This window comes from Lepidochelys kempii, chromosome 11 (assembly GCF_965140265.1).
Source record: "Lepidochelys kempii isolate rLepKem1 chromosome 11, rLepKem1.hap2, whole genome shotgun sequence".
In the NCBI taxonomy this organism is placed as follows: Eukaryota; Metazoa; Chordata; order Testudines; family Cheloniidae; genus Lepidochelys; species Lepidochelys kempii.
In genome coordinates this window covers 71,093,203-71,109,680 of record NC_133266.1, presented here as the reverse complement: position 1 = coordinate 71,109,680, position 16,478 = coordinate 71,093,203, and the positions used below count along the sequence as shown (strand labels likewise).

The 16,478-nt window shown below is 44.9% G+C and overlaps 1 protein-coding gene across 8 annotated transcripts in view; it reads left to right on the top strand.

Moving 5' to 3' along the window:
* Nucleotides 1-16,478, top strand: part of AGAP1 (ArfGAP with GTPase domain, ankyrin repeat and PH domain 1) — a 694,100-nt gene that overhangs the window by 253,639 nt on the left and 423,983 nt on the right. For 5 of the 8 annotated variants that reach the window (XM_073306804.1, XM_073306803.1, XM_073306801.1 and 2 more), the window contains exons 3-4: nt 11,308-11,395; nt 12,193-12,204. In XM_073306804.1, coding sequence (XP_073162905.1) covers nt 11,308-11,395; nt 12,193-12,204 — 100 coding nt within the window. The remainder of the gene's footprint in view (nt 1-11,307; nt 11,396-12,192; nt 12,205-16,478) is intronic. The other 3 variants (XM_073306802.1, XM_073306800.1, XM_073306805.1) reach the window with 1 other exon arrangement.

Here is a 16,478-nt window from a genome sequence, read left to right as displayed (position 1 = left end):
CAGACAATCGTTCCGCGCCTTTTTTCTGTGCGGACGCCATACCAAGGCAAGCATGGAGGCCGCTCAGCTCACTTTGGCAATTAGGAGCACGTTAAACACCACACGCATTATCCAGCAGTATATGCAGCACCAGAACCTGGCAGAGCGATACCGGGCGAGGAGGCGACGTCAGCACGGTCATGTGAGTGATCAGGACATGGACACAAATTTCTCTGAAAGCATGGGCCCTGCCAATGCATGCATCATGGTGCTAATGGGGCAGGTTCATGCTGTGGAACGCTGATCCTGGGCTCGGGAAACAAGCACAGACTGGTGGGACCGCATAGTGTTACAGGTCTGGGACAATTCCCAGTGGCTGCGAAACTTTCGCATGCGTAAGTGCACTTTCATGGAACTTTGTGACTTGCTTTCCCCTGCCCTGAAGCGCATGAATACCAAGATGAGAGCAGCCCTCACAGTTGAGAAGCGAGTGGCGATAGCCCTGTGGAAGCTTGCAACGCCAGACAGCTACCGGTCAGTTGGGAATCAATTTGGAGTGGGCAAATCTACTGTGGGGGCTGCTGTGATGCAAGTAGCCCACGCAATCAAAGATCTGCTGAGATCAAGGGTAGTGACCCTGGGAAATGTGCAGGTCATAGTGGATGGCTTTGCTGCAATGGGATTCCCCTAACTGTGGTGGGGCCATAGACGGAACCCATATCCCTATCTTGGCACCGGAGCACCAAGCCGGCTAGTACATAAACCGCAAGGGGTACTTTTCAATAGTGCTGCAAGCTCTGGTGGATCACAAGGGACGTTTCACCAACATCAACGTGGGATGGCCGGGAAAGGTACATGACGCTTGCATCTTCAGGAACTCTAGTCTGTTTCAAAAGCTGCAGGAAGGGACTTTATTCCCAGACCAGAAAATAACCTTTGGGGATGTTGAAATGCTTATAGTTATCCTTGGGGACCCAGCCTACCCCTTAATGCCATGGCTCATGAAGCTGTCCACAGGCAGCCTGGACAGTAGTCAGGAGCTGTTCAACTACAGGCTGAGCAAGTGCAGAATGGTGGTAGAATGTGCATTTGGACGTTTAAAAGCACGCTGGCGCAGTTTACTGACTCGGTTAGACCTCAGCAAAACCAATATTCCCACTGTTATTACTGCTTGCTGTGCGCTCCACAATATCTGAGAGTAAGGGGGAGACGTTTATGGCGGGGTGGGAGGATGAGGCAAATTGCCTGGCTGCTGGTTACGCGCAGCCAGACACCAGGGCGATTAGAAGAGCACAGGAGGGCGCGGTACACATCAGAGAAGCTTTGAAAACCAGTTTCATGACTGGCCAGGCTACGGTGTGAAAGTCCTGTTTGTTTCTCCTTGATGAAACCGCCCGCCCCTTGGTTCACTCTACTTCCGTGTAAGCTAACCACCCTCCCCTCCTCCCTTCGATCACTGCTTGCAGAGGCAATAAAGTCATTGTTGCTTCAAATTCATGCATTCTTTATTAATTCATCACACAAATAGGGGGATGACTACCAAGGTAGCCCAGGAGGGGTGGTGGAGGAGGGAAGGAAAATGCCACACAGCACTTTAAAAGTTTACAACTTTAAAATGTATTGAATGCCAGCCTTCTGTTTTTTGGGCAATCCTCTGTGGCGGAGTGGCTGGTTGGCCGGAGGCCCCCCCCACCGCGTTCTTGGGCGTCTGGGGAGGAGGGCGGTTGGTTACACAGGGGCTGTAGTGGCAGTCTGTGCTCCAGCTGCCTTTGCTGCAGCTCAACCATACACTGGACCATACTGGTTTGATCCTCCAGCAGCCTCAGCATTGAATCCTGCTTCCTCTCATCACCCTGCCACCACATTTGAGCTTCAGCCCTGTCTTCAGCCCGCCACTTACTCTCTTCAGCCTGCCACCTCTCCTCCCGGTCATTTTGTGCTTTCCTGCACTCTGACATTATTTGCCTCCACGCATTCGTCTGTGCTCTGTCAGTGTGGGAGGACAGAATGAGCTCAGAGAACATTTCATCATGAGTGCGTTTTTTTTTCTTTCTAATCTTCACTAGCCTCTGGGAAGGAGAAGATCCTGTGATCATTGAAACCACATGCAGCTGGTGGAGAAAAAAAAAGGGACAGCGGTATTTAAAAACACACATTTTATAAAACAGTGGCTACACCCCCCGTGGCTAACAGCGAGGAACATTTCTGTTCAGCCATAGGCAAACAGCCCAGCAGGAATGGGCTCCTTTGAGTGTCCCCTGAAGAAAAGCACCCTATTTCAAGCAGGTGACCATGAATGATATTTCACTCTCCTGAGGATAACACAGAGAGATAAAGAACGGATGTTGTTTGAATGCCAGCAAACATACACTGCAATGCTTTGTTGTGCAATGATTCCCCGAGTATGTGTTACTGGCCTGGAGTGATAAAGTGTCCTACGATGGAGGATGCAATAAGACTGCCGTCCCCAGAAACCTTTTGCAAAGGCTTTGGGAGTACATCCAGGAGAGCCGCGAATGCCAGGGCAAATTAATCCTTTCACATGTTTGCTTTTAAACCATGTATAGTATTTTAAAAGGTACACTCACCGGAGGTCCCTTCTCCGCCTGCCGGGTCCAGGAGGCAGCCTTGGGTGGGTTTGGGGGGTACTGGCTCCAGGTCCAGGGTGAGAAACAGTTCCTGGCTGTCGGGAAAACCGGTTTTTCCGCTTGCTTGCTCTGAGCTATCTACAACCTCCTCCTCATCATCTTCTTCATCCCCAAAACCTGCTTCCCTGTTGCCTCCATCTCCATTGAAGGAGTCAAACAACACAGCTGGGGTAGTGGTGGCTGAACCCCCTAAAATGGAATGCAGCTCATCAAAGAAGCAGCATGTTTTGGGCTCTGACCTGGAGCGGCCGTTTGCCTCTCTGGTTTTCTGGTAGGCTTGCCTCAGCTCCTTCAGTTTCACGCGGCACTGCTTCGGGTCCCTGTTATGGCCTCTGTCCTTCATGCCCTGGGAGATTTTGACAAAGGTTTTGGCATTTCGAAAACTGGAACGGAGTTCTGATAGCACGGATTCCTCTCCCCATACAGCGATCAGATCCCATACCTCCCATTCGGTCCATGCTGGAGCTCTTTTGAGATTCTGGGACTCCATCATGGTCACCTCTGCTGATGAGCTCTGCATGCTCACCTGCAGCTTGCCACGCTGGCCAAACAGGAAATGAGATTCAAAAGTTTGCGGCCTTTCCCTGTCTACCTGGCCAGTGCATCTGAGTTGAGAGTGCTGTCCAGAGGGGTCACAATGGAGCACTCTGGGATAGCTCCCGGAGGTCAATACTGTCAAATTGTGTCCACAGTACCCCAAATTCAAGCCGGCAAGGCCCATTTAAGCGCTAATCCCCTTGTCAGGGGTGGAGTAAGGAAATCGATTATAAGAGCTCTTTAAGTCGAAATAAAGGGCTTCATTGTGTGGACAGGTGCAGGTTTACATCGATTTAACCCTGCTAGATTCGACCTAAAGTCCTAGTGTAGACCAGGGCTAAGGATGCAGACTAAGTTCCCTCTAAGGTGCATTGCCATACAGGAGGTCACCAAGGGCCGTGCACTTAACATCCCCAGCCCCGGGGCTGCGGCGCGGCCAGGAGACACCCCTCTCCCTCGCAGCTCCAGGCCTGCAGTGGGGAGAGACACATCTCCCCTGGACCCAGCCCCAGAGCTGCTGTGGTGTCAGAGAAGAGGCGCCTCTCCCCAAGAGCCGCTGGGGCGGTGGATGGAGAGAGGAACCTCTTCCCCTGCCCCAGCCCAGGTGCTGCTGGGACGGGGAGAGACGCTCTTCCCCAGCCCAGGTGCTCTCTCCCTGCCGCAGCCCATGGCAGCCTTCACCCCAAACTTCTCATCCCTGGCCCCAATCCAGTGTGTGTACCCCCAGCCGGAGTCCTCACCCCCCTGTACCCCAAACCTCTGCCCCAGCCCTCAGGCCCCTCCTGCACCAATAACCCCTCATCCTTGTCCTGCACCCTCGAGCCCACACCCCCAGCCGGAGTCCTCATTCCCCTGCACCCCAACCCCATGCCCCAGCTCTGAGCCCCCTCCCACACTTTGAACCCCTTCGGCGCCACCCCCACCACAGATCATCTCCATATTGGTGCACATAACAATTCATTCTGCATGTGGATGGGAAAAATTAGAGGAAATGTTGGTAGTAGAGTCTAGTACTCAAAAGGTTAGGATTGCACAGACAACCTTAATTTGCCCCCATGCAGGTATGCATTATGTGATAGTGTTGTTACACGCTATACCGTACTATTTTTTCCACAGGACACCTGCATCGTTCAGGGCATAGGGTTACTCCTGAGCGTATTCTGTGTCAAAAAATTAAAAATTCTGTGCATGGTATTTTAAAATCCTGCAAAATTTAGTAAGTTTTATTTGTCAATAAATAAATGCAGAGGCTCCAGCATGGCAGCCAGGCCACTGGCTGTATGAAGGTGGGGATCACCCTGCAGCCTCCCCACCCCCAGGACATGGGTCAGTGGTGAGGCTGCGCCCGACCCTGACACGGCACAAGGCCTGGGCCTGGGCCTGCCACAGAAACACACTGAGGCCCTGCTGCGCTGCTCCAGGTGTGGGGCAGGCAAGCTCAACCAGGCAGGATCCAAGAGTGGAGTTGCTCAGTGTGGGGGGATCCAGGTGTGGGGTGAGAGGATTCTGTGTGGGGCCATCTAGATGGAGGCAGCTCAGTGGGGGGTCTCAGTGTGGGGGATCTGGATGCACAGAGGCTCGTTGGGGGCGGGGGTTCCAGGAGCAGGTGCAATGGGACTGGGCCTTCCAAGTGAAAGTGGTTGGGGATCAGCGGATGGTGTGAGGGTCTCAGTGGGGGTGTCTCTGTGCTGGGGGAGTGGGGTTGGTGGCGTGGGGGTCTGGGTGCAGCCAGTTGGGGGTCAGTGGCGTGGGGATTTGGATGTGCGGGCTCGGGAGTGCAGGGGCTGGGGCTCATCAGTGTGGGGGTTTGATTGCAAGGAGCTCAGTGGGAGGTGGTCAGGGTGCAGGGAGGCTCCAGATGCAGGGGTTGAGATTCAGTGGGGTGAGTTTGGGTATGGAAGACTAGGGGAGTTCTGGGTGTATGGGGTGAGGCTTGGTGTGGGTGTCTGGGTATGGGAAATCCAGATGCACGGGGGTTAGGCAGTTGGGGGAGCAGATCCGCACGCAGCTGAGGAGCGATGGGGGCAGGAAGCAGGGGAGGATGTTTCTGGAGGTGGGTCAGACACAGCCCCAGCCACTCCTTGCAGGGGAAGAGGAAGTCCTGTCCTCTCCTGCCTCCAGCCCAGCCGGGATTAGCAGCTGATGCTGGCTCAGGGTAGGAGCCAGTGGCTAGGGTGTCCCCAGCCCTGCGATGATTTACCTCTTTGCTGGCTTCTCTGGGTGCCTGAAACAATGAATCTACACAGCTAGGGACTGATGCATGATTGCTCTTGCAGATTCCATTTGCCTCCCTGTCAGAAAGTCACTAAAAAAATAAATTGCAAGTAATTGCAGTTTTTAAGTGCACTGTTAAACAATAAAATACCAATTGAAATTTATTAAGTATTTTTGGATGTTTTTCTACACTTCCAAATATATTGATTTCAATTACAACACAGAATTGGAAGTGTACAGTGCTCACTTTATTTTTCATTACAAATATTTGCACTATAAAAATGATAAACAAAAGTTCACATCATACAAGTACTGTAGTGCAATATCCTTATCGTGAAAGTGCAACTTAAAAATGTAGATTTTTTTTTTGTTATATGATTGTACTCAAAAACAAAACAATGTAAACTATAGACCCTACAAGTGCACTCTGTCCTATTACTTGTTCTGCCAATTGCTCAGGCAAACGAGTTTGTTTACATTTACGGGAGATAATGGTGCCCCCTTCTTATTTATAATGTCACTTGAAAGTGAGAACAGGCTTTCGCATGGCACTTTTGTAGCTGTCATTGCAATGTATTTACGTGCCAGTTATGCTAAACATTTGTATGCCTCTTCATGCTTTGGCCAGCATTCCAGAGGACGTGCTTCCATGCTGACGCTCATTAAAAAAAACAAAACGTTAATTAAATTTGTGACTCAACTCCTTGGGGAAGAATTGTATGTCTGCTGCTCTGTTTTACCTGCATTCTGCCATGTATTTCATGTTATAGCAGTCTCGAATGATGACCCAGTACGTGTTGTTTGTTTTAAGAACACTTTCGCTACAGATCTGACAAAATGCAAAGAAGGTACCAATGTGAGATTTCTAAAGATAGTGTGACAAAGTTCCTCCTGTGCCTTGGTGGGTCCTGCCCTTATTGGCGGATTTGCTCGCCTCAAAGGTTCACAGCAGCCCTCAGTTTGGCCACTTTTGTGGCTCGAATCTGCTGTTCACTCAGTTAGCCTCATCACTGGCCAGCATGGGGAAAAGGAAGAAGAACAATCCCCTCAGTTTCTGCTGATCCACCTAGTGGATCGGGGAACAGGCCAGAGACCTTCCCCTCTGGTGGAACCCACAGTCCAGGTCAACTCCTCCGGTATCAAGTAGGGAGTTGGGGTAATGGAGGGATGGGGGGAACCCGGTCCCGCCCTCTACTCCGGATTCCACCACAGGGCCCTGTGGATTGCAGCTGTCTACAGTGGTTCCTGTAACAGCTGCGTGATAGCTACAACTCCCTGGGCTACTTCCCCATGGCCTCCTCCCAACACCTTCTTTATTCTCACCACAGGACCTTCCTCCTGATTTCTGATAATGCTTGTACTTCTCAGTCTTCCAGTAGTACGCCTTCTCACTCTCAGCTTCTTGCACCTCTTGCTCCCAGCTCCTCGCACGCACACCACAAACTGAAGTGAGCTTATTTTTAAACCCAGGTGCCCTGATTAGCCTGCCTGTCTTAATTGATTCTGGCAGCTTCTTGATTGACTGCAGGTGTTCTAAGCCTGTCTGCCTTAATTGTTTCCAGAAAGTTCCTGATTGTTCTGGAACCTTCCCTATTACCTTACCCAGGGAAAAGGGACCTACTTAACCTGGGGCTAATATATCTGCCTTCTATCACTTTCCTATAGCCATCTGGCCTGACCCTGTCAGAATAGCTACAGCACTCAACCCAAGGATTAAGAATCTGAAATGCCTTCCAAAATCTGAGAGGGACGAGGCGAGGAGCATGCTTTCAGAAGTCTTAAAAGAGCAACGCTCCAATGCGGAAACTACAGAACCCAAACCACCAAAAAAGAAAATCAACCTTCTGCTGGCGGCGTCTGACTCAGATGATGAAAATGAACATATGTTGCTCTGCACTACTTTGGATTGTTATTGAGCAGAATCCGTGGAGCACGTCCTCTGGAATGGTGGTTTGAAGCATGAAGGGCCATATGAATCTTTAGCACATCTAGCATGTCCATATCATGTGATGCCAGCTACAATAGTGCATGCAAACACCTGTTCTCACTTTCAGGTTGCACTGTAAACAAGAAGCGGACAGCATTATCTCCTGCAAATTGTAACCAAACTTGTTTGTCTGAGCAATTGGCTGAACATAGATGGATTTGTAGGCTCTAAAGTTTTTTGTTTTATTTTTGAATGCAGGTTTTTTTGTACGTAATTTTACATTGATAAGTTCAGCTTTCATTATAAAGAGATTGCACTGCAGTACTAGTATTAGATGAATTGAAAAATACTATTTATTTTGTTTTTTACAGTGCAAACGTTTGTAATAAAAATAAATATAAAGTGAGCACTGTACACTTTGTATTCTGTGTTGTAATTGAAATCAATATGTTTGAAAATGTAGAAAACATCCAAAAAAAGATTTAAATAAACAGTATTTTATTGTTTAATAGCATGATTAATCACAGTTAATTTTTTTAATCACTTGACAGCTCTATGAGATTGTAAGCAATTTTTCAGTAATAGTGTACTGTGACACTTTTTTTTGTATTTTTAGGTCTGATTTTGTAAACCAGTAGTTTTTAAGCGAGGTGTAACTTGGGGGTACACAAGGTAAATCAGACCCTTGAAAGGGGTGCAGTAGTCCGGAAAGGTTGAGAGCCACTGGGCTAGGCTGCTGTATAGTAGTAGTAGAATGTTGAGCAACACTTTTTCAGCCAGACTGCAAGTTCACCCTGTGCCAGTCATGCAATTGGAGATGTCAAGACAATTTGTACACATAAATGTCTGTTTTCATGCAGGTTGGTCCTAGGATGCAAATTTCAGAGACAAGTTTTGAAAGTTTGGCCCAAAATGTTTGCAGCCACACAATTACGTAGCTGTCTTGTATGCTTTTAGAGGTCTGCCAAATGAATTGGCATGCCCCATCAGTCTTAGCAGGGTTTCAGCTTTTACCTCTAGTCATGACATAGTAACCTATAGACATTTTTGTCTTCAGTTGAAGCCATGTCATAGGTTACCAGAGAGCATCCTTTTGTTTAGCTGGTGTTTGAGAATGAGGCAAATCCAAGCTGTCGAAATGATTGAACTTGTCCAGCGTCTTACCTAACACTTATTTTTAGATGTATATGTTTCAGCATGTACCAGCATACTCAGTAATTCCTCTTAGATGAAATTAGATTAAAATCTTCCGGTGTGCTCTGTTTAAACACTCTTCAAAGTCGGCTCACACAGAACCGTGCTGAACAGATGGCCTTCCTACTACCACTTAGCTCCAGCTTTACTTGGGATTTATTTATTTTGGTCTGTTGCTTAGGTTGGTAGCACCTATGCTCGTAAATACAGTGGCATTTCTCTTGACATAATCCTGTTAGTTTCTTTTGCTGCAGGTGACTCCCAAACTGCTTGTGATCAAGCTATCTCCCCCGCAACAGCTGATTCATAGACTTGTGTTCCCTCATGCACTATGGCCCAATGCAGTAGCTCTGATCCCTCCATTTCCCCCTTTCTCTCTGCTTTTCTTTTCTTTCTTGCCCTCCTTATTATCTATTTTAAATTCCTTTCTGTTTTTATTCAGGAGAGTCTCTGGCACTCCTTCCTTTTTAGGGGAGGGAGGGATAGCTCAGTGGTTTGAGCATTGGCCTGCTAAACCCAGGGTTGTGAGTTCAATCCTTGAGGGGTCCATTTAGGGATCTGGGGCAAAAATTGAGGATTGTTCCTGCTTTGAGCAAAGGGTTGGACTAGATGACCTCCTGAGGTCCCTTCTAACCCTGATATTCTATGATCCAGGGCAACAAAAATGATTGGGGGCTGGGGCACATGGCTTACAAGGAGAGGCTGAGGGAACTGGGGTTATTTAGTCTGGAGAAGAGTGAGGGGGGATTTGATAGCAGCCTTCAAATACCTGAAGGGAGGTTCCAAAAAGGATGGAGCTAGGCTGTTCTCAGTGGTGACAGATGACAGAACAAGGAGTAATGGTCTCAAGTTGCAGTGGGGGAGGTCTAGGTTGGATATTAGGAAACACTATTTCACTAGGAAGGTGGTGAAGCACTGGAATGGGTCACCTAGGGAGGTGGTGGAATCTCCATCCTTAGGGGTTTTTAAGGCCCGGCTTGACAAAGTCCTGGCTGGGATGATTTAGTTGGTGTTGGTCCTGCTTTGAGCAGGGGATTGGATTAGATGACCTCCTGAGGTCTCTTCCAATCCTAATATTCTATGATTCCCGCACTTGTAGTCCACATCTCTCCCTGCACCTGAAGGTTTATATGGCCTATTGGGCAAGGGCTGTCTTCATGAGCTTGGATTATGAGCTCTTTGCTTAAGATACTTCCACAGCTGCATTACTGGCTACCTTTGGAGTATGGAAGGAGAGTAAGCAACTTTCAAGAAGCTACCTTTACCTATTCTTTACTGGAGTATGCTTGCAGTGAGGGAGAATAGATCCAAGATCATAAGGCTTTCCCCAATTGGGGGGGGAGGAATAGCTCAGTGGTTTGAGCATTGGCCTGCTAAACCCAGGGTTGAGAGTTCAGTCCATTTAGGGATCTGGGGCAAAAATTGGAGATTGGTCCTCCTTTGAGCAGGGGGTTGGACTAGATGACCTCCTGAGGTCCCTTCCAACCTTGATATTCTATGATTCTAAGCCCACTGCCCAAACTCTGTCACTTTGGGATTGTTTGGTATCCTACATATCATTTTGAACAAACCACCTTAGTTCAGCATGCCAATAAGAAGGATCCCATGAAATGGATAGAATGTCTATTAATTTTGTAGAAAGAAAAGGAGTACTTGTGGCACCTTAGAGACTAACAAATTTATTTGAGCATAAGCTTTCGTGAGCTACAGATCACTTCATCGGATGCATTCAGTCCCCACTTTTATTTTCCACTGAATGCATCCGATGAAGTGAGCTGTATCTCATGAAAGCTTATGCTCAAATAAATTTGTTAGTCTCTAAGGTGCCACAAGTACTCCTTTTCTTTTTGCGGATACAGACTAACATGGCTGCTACTCTGAAACCTATTAATTTTTTGTTCATGAAACACCTTTATTGTGTTCAGAGATCAAAAGTGCATAGTGGCACACAGTTACTGACCCAAGAGCTTAAGTACTGAACTAGATGGATAACAGAACTGTTGAGACTCACAATGAACAACCAGGAAAAAGTGTGGTCTTGAAATCATGTATAGTAGTATTCCACCTTTTCAGAAAGGTGTATTATCAAGTAAATGCTTTCAGAACTGTATTTTAAGGAGGAATTTGAATACAGGGGAATGATTGACAAATGCACAAGAGGGTGCTTCTTCCGAGTGTAGGGGACAGCTTATCAGAAGTAAATGAAGTAAATGAGCTACCAAAGGGGTGGTTTAGAGCAAGAATTTGAAGCGAACAGAGCAATTGTAACTGACACTTATTTGCAGGTTTTTAACAAACAAACAAAAGAAATTAACTTTGTGTGACTCATAACAATAGTGTTTCTTCTGCTGACTCCGCAGCATCAGTTACATCAGAATTGTTACCTGAGATCATTGATGTGTTCTGGAAGTCTGGCATCCTCTGCAGGGTGGGGGGCAGAGCTAAGATTGCAGTGCACTATTGTATATAGTGTACAGTAGTGGTGATGTGTGTGCCGGAGGAGGAGTAGAGGGAAGGGACTGTAAATAGCTTCACTTCTCATGGCATTCCTTTTGCACTATGTATGCGGTGTGCAGCAGCCTTAGTGCTCTCACAATGAATTTTTTTTGGGGTTGTGTGTTCTGAGATACATTGCTAGTTTTTCTTATAAATGGTATTTCTCATAAACTTAGAGGTTAAAATATTAAATCTTGGGTTATTGAGAGATTTTTTGTTAAAAGAAAATTATACAAATCATACTATTTGTTATATTTTTTAAATATCAGAAGGTTTGATTATGGCTCAACGTGTATCATCTTTTCATTCCAGGGAATTGTGGGGAATTTAGCTAGTGGCAAGTCTGCACTTGTGCACCGGTATCTGACTGGCACATATGTCCAGGAGGAATCTCCTGAAGGTAAGTGGATATGCGGATGATTAAAAGCATGCTGATTTTAGTTCTTTTGCTTTCATGCAGTGCACTGTTAATTGATGTTTTAATATATCATACAGAAATAGTACAGTAAAAAAAATCATCATTGGTCGTTCTGCAATGTTGGTAAAAAATAAAGTATGCTTCCTTTGAACATTTGTCATAGTGGAGAGGCAACAAGTACAAATGTATACCTTTTTTTTTTTTTTTGTAGTATCTTATCATTTTTAAATGCTTTCCCATGAAGTATTTGTCCATATGGGAAATGTTCTTAATCTCAGATTCATAAATTTCACTCACTACCCAATGTAATGCTTACTACTATGACTACTTCCATTAATTCCAATTTGGCTGCTGAAGGCAATTACTACCACCCTTGGTATTGGATGTATACAGGATTGGGCCCTTAAGTTTCTTGTACCAGAGACCATAAAGATTTTGAAATAAAACTTCTGTGTTATGAATTTGTTCCATTATTTTTTAGATCACTAATTTTGGGGCCTGGAGAAGAACAGGTTTTTTTGTTTTTTTTTAATTCTAGTTTTATGCTACAGTTTAATATGTAGTTCAAAACTTTCATTGTATTTGTTATTTTAATTTAAGCTTAGTCACTTGTACCATTTGAGACTATGTATATCATCGTAGCACATAATTGAGGTATATTTTTCACTAAAAATATTTTCTTGATTTTTATTTATTCTCCTTATGAACTTTAAATCCAACTCTGAGACACTGAATTTCTGGTTCCTTCTTTTCCTTACTGGCTGTTCCATTCTTTGCAGATATGGATGCAGGTAACTATTCATTCTCTTCATGGCAGTGCTTGTCTTGTTTTGAAGAGGGAGGAGACACCGCTTTTGTACTGTAGTGTTTTCCCCTTGTTTTGTGTATCATCTAAATTTGTTTTTCTTTTGATTTTCTTAAGTTTTAAGCACATCTCTCTCTGTCTTCTCCCTTTCTGTAGATGTCTTTTTAGCAGTAGTCATATGTAGTTTCATTTGTCTACTGTAACACCTGTTTGAAATTAATGCTTGTTGTAGGAGGTTATACAGTTCAGAATGTTAGAGCATAGTATTCTTGAGGTTTTAACTAGTCTTTGTAGTTAAAAATCTGTGTGAGGCTCCACTGTGGAGTCGGCCATTTTCATGGGAAAATGCAATAGTGATGCAAAAATTTTCTAGATTTTATTACTTCACATGGAAGGGACTTAGGTTGCTTCTCTACTACTATTGATAGAGGTGATGTTTGAGGACCATTGTATAAGTATAAGTAGGGGCATAGCGAGCAGATGGAGGGACGTGATCGTCCCCCTCTATTCGACATTGGTGAGGCCTCATCTGGAGTACTGTGTCCAGTTTTGGGCCCCACACTACAAGAAGGATGTGGATAAATTGGAGAGAGTCCAGCGAAGGGCAACAAAAATGATTAGGGGTCTGGAACACATGAGTTATGAGGAGAGGCTGAGGGAACTGGGATTGTTTAGTCTGCAGAAGAGAAGAATGAGGGGGGGATTTGATAGCTGCTTTCAACTACCTGAGAGGTGGTTCCAGAGAGGATGGTTCTAGACTATTCTCAGTGGTAGAAGAGGACAGGACAAGGAGTAATGGTCTCAAGTTGCAGTGGGGGAGGTTTATGTTGGATATTAGGAAAAACTTTTTCACTAGGAGGGTGGTGAAACACTGGACTGCGTTACCTAGGGAGGTGGTAGAATCTCCTTCCTTAGAAGTTTTTAAGGTCAGGCTTGACAAAGCCGTGGCTGGGATGATTTAATTGGGGATTGGTCCTGCTTTGAGCAGGGGGTTGGACTAGATGACCTCCTGAGGTCCCTTCCAACCCTGATATTCTATGATTCTATGATTCATTGCAAAAGGAGCAGCAGTTGGATTTGTACATGAACGCTCAGAAATCCTCTACTGGAATGTTGGAAAAGGTGTTGGAAAGTCACTGCCTAGTACTGCCACTTCAAGTGGCTATCAATAATGAGAAACAAATAAAGATAAATGGTGGGTAAATCCCGAAACTGAGAGAGCCTCACAATGAAAAGAGCATAATCGGTATCTCCACTGATTTTTATTTATTTATTTATTACTCTCATGAGCAGAAGGTAATAAATATTTGATTAGTTCTTTCAGGAGACAAACTTGTTTCTGTTCTGTAGAACTTTAATGGCACTCAGACCTGGAATATTTTGTTTTTCTTGATTCTGTGATTTGTTGCTCTGTTCTGAGCGTATTCCCATCTGTCCCCTTTGTCTTTAGGGGTAGTTATTTACTGTCCTGTACTTGAAAGTTTTCATGGACAGGATTAGGTCACCAAAGCAGAGTCAGATCATTTCTTTGCACATAAATGTAGCTGACAGGCCTTACTAATGGCACCATGCATTTTCATTAGCAGGTAAAATTGGAACAATTAAAAGCCATAATTCACCTTGTAAGTGATAGGGTTAGGCGGTCTGATGAAATCAGTACTTAGGAATTTAATTAACTCTGACAACCTGTCATTAGTAAACATCATGTTTGGAAATAGCTCTAGCCCCACATAATTTGTGACGGTAATAGTTTATCCGCTCATTTTTATATATAAACTATATATAGTTTATATTCTCGTGTGAAAACATACCCTGTCAGTGTGGGTCCACACTGGCAGTTCGACTGAATTTAGGCAAGGAAAGGAGCTTGTTGCTCCAAGTTCCGCATTGGGATTTAGTTTCAAGCTCTATGCATAATAGTATAAGGGTTTCGGCTGAATTGTTAACAGTAATCTTCAGATTGGATGCTAATGTGAGGTGTTGCCTTTGCCCCTTGCTGATGACTGAAAAAGAATATGGGCTCTTTAAGTTGGACAAAGAGTAGAACATATCTGAGATGTTGCGGCCTATGCTATTTCTCAAAATAAAACAGGTTCTTATGTCAGTGCTATTTGTGAGCTCTTGGTGAGCGCATGTTGGGTACCTTGCTAGTTTACTCAGCAGCTGTACTACCAGTATCTACCTGTAATGTGCTTGGGATATAAAAGGCGCTAGATGGAGCCCCACACTATCTTTGTTCCCTTTATCATTTGCCTCCCAAGTTGCTGCCACCACAATAACCCTCATCTTCTGGCATGGGTCGGCTAAGTGCCAGACCTACTCTATGGCTTTCCAGTGTTTCTCATTATGCCAGCAACTGTTTCTAGTGAGCATTTAACCATCAGTATGGGCAATGTCTGTTTTCCTTCCACTTTCTTTGACCCTAAGTGTTTCTTCCACCCAAAAATACACTTGAACTACATCAGCATATGGTGCAAAAAACCTCTTTCTCATCACTTATCTGGCAATACTTTGGATTTTTAATTCTAAGTGAAAATTATGCATTGAAAGCTGATTTATTTCCTTCAGTAACAATCCAAGAAATAATACAAGTACAGCAGGCTTTAATTCATTATACCAACCTCCCACTATGCATATATGCATACCCAGTGGGACAAGCATTTTCATTATGGAGGTATTCTGGTGTCTGACTTAAGAGAAAATAGATGTCTGAAACAACCTTGAAGCCAGAGTAGTGTCTGAGATTTGCAGTTACATCACGCTAATGTAGAAAAAAAGGGAGCTGATTAAATATAGAAGTCCTATTGAAGTTGTTTGCCTTCTCATAGTAAAACAGGGAGTGATTAGAAAAACAGCCACCAATCAGCAACTTCTGTTGTGCAAGTGGAAGACATGTAGCTGAGCTGTGAATATGTCACATTCAAACTGTCATCTTCACACCTACATTTAAAGAGTAGTTCTGGTTTCTTGAGAGGGGTGAACTGGAAACTGTTCTCCGTTGCCAAACTTGTCGTCTAACGATTATCTGTGGGTATGTTTACACTTCATTGAAAAACCCCTGGCTGGCCCATGCCAGCTGACTTAGGTTTGCAGGGCTCCAGCTAAGGGGCTGTTTAAGCTCTAGCCAAGCTCTGGGACCCTTCCACCTTGCAGTGGTCCTAGAGCCTGGACTCCAGCCCGAGCCCAAATATCTACACTGCAATTAAACAGCCCCTTAGCCCAAGCCAGCTGGCATGGGCCAGCCATGGGGTTCTGATTGCAGTGTAGAATCACATATTTGAACTAGTAAAAAGCTAATACCATGGAAGGAGTTTTTCTGCAAACATGATCTTATTGTTACAGAACCCTTCTTGTGTGATGCATTCCATTTTGATGATGATACTGTGCAGTTCTAGGTCTCCTTCCATTTGAGAATATTAAAATGTTTTGCAAACATGAATGAATTAAGCCTTGAAACACTGGTGTGAGGCTGGTACTGTTGCCATTTTATAGAAAGAGAAACTGAGGCATGGAGCAGATATATGACTTAACCAAGGTGTCACATACAAGAATAAAATCCAATCTCCTTACTTGTGTCATGGCAATTTAGAGAGGTTTTGTCTGTTTCAGCCTCCTTTTGAAGCTTCAAGCAAGTTAAATGGAAAGCATGATAAAATACTTCTCCTATTCAGGAAGCAGCTGTCAGCATGGGGAGGAACCCAGTACACACAGTAAACTGTGGGCCGTGTGGGAGGGTAAAGCAGGCAGCTGAGGGAAGGTAAACAAAGAATGTGAGATGCTCGGTCTGCCCAGGGTGTTTTCTAGAGATTGGAGGAGGGAAAGGAAGTAATAAGGAACTGTTAACTGGTTCCCTTTCTTTGGGACACAGGAAAGTGTAAGAGCTGGTTCTGAGAGGGAAGCCGGTCTCCCGCTGGAGGGATCAGAGACAGGATGAAAGATAGCACCAGGTTATGGCTGGCTACCAAAAAAAAAAAAAAAAAAATTCAAGATTAGAACACAAACACAATGGAAACTTCAAAAGCTGTTGTATATTTAAAGATACACATGCTTATTTAAGATTGTAAATTCTTATAATATATGCTGATACTTAAAATTACCAGTACACAGACATTACAAAATCATCCTTTACTTAATTGCAGAGATTGGAGGTCAGAGTTCTTTTCCTCTCTCTGAACAGCTGATATCCTCAAGCAGCTCCTGCTCTGCTTTAATTGTATCAGATTATACACAGCAGTATTAGTACAGGACCCTGAGTGGCTG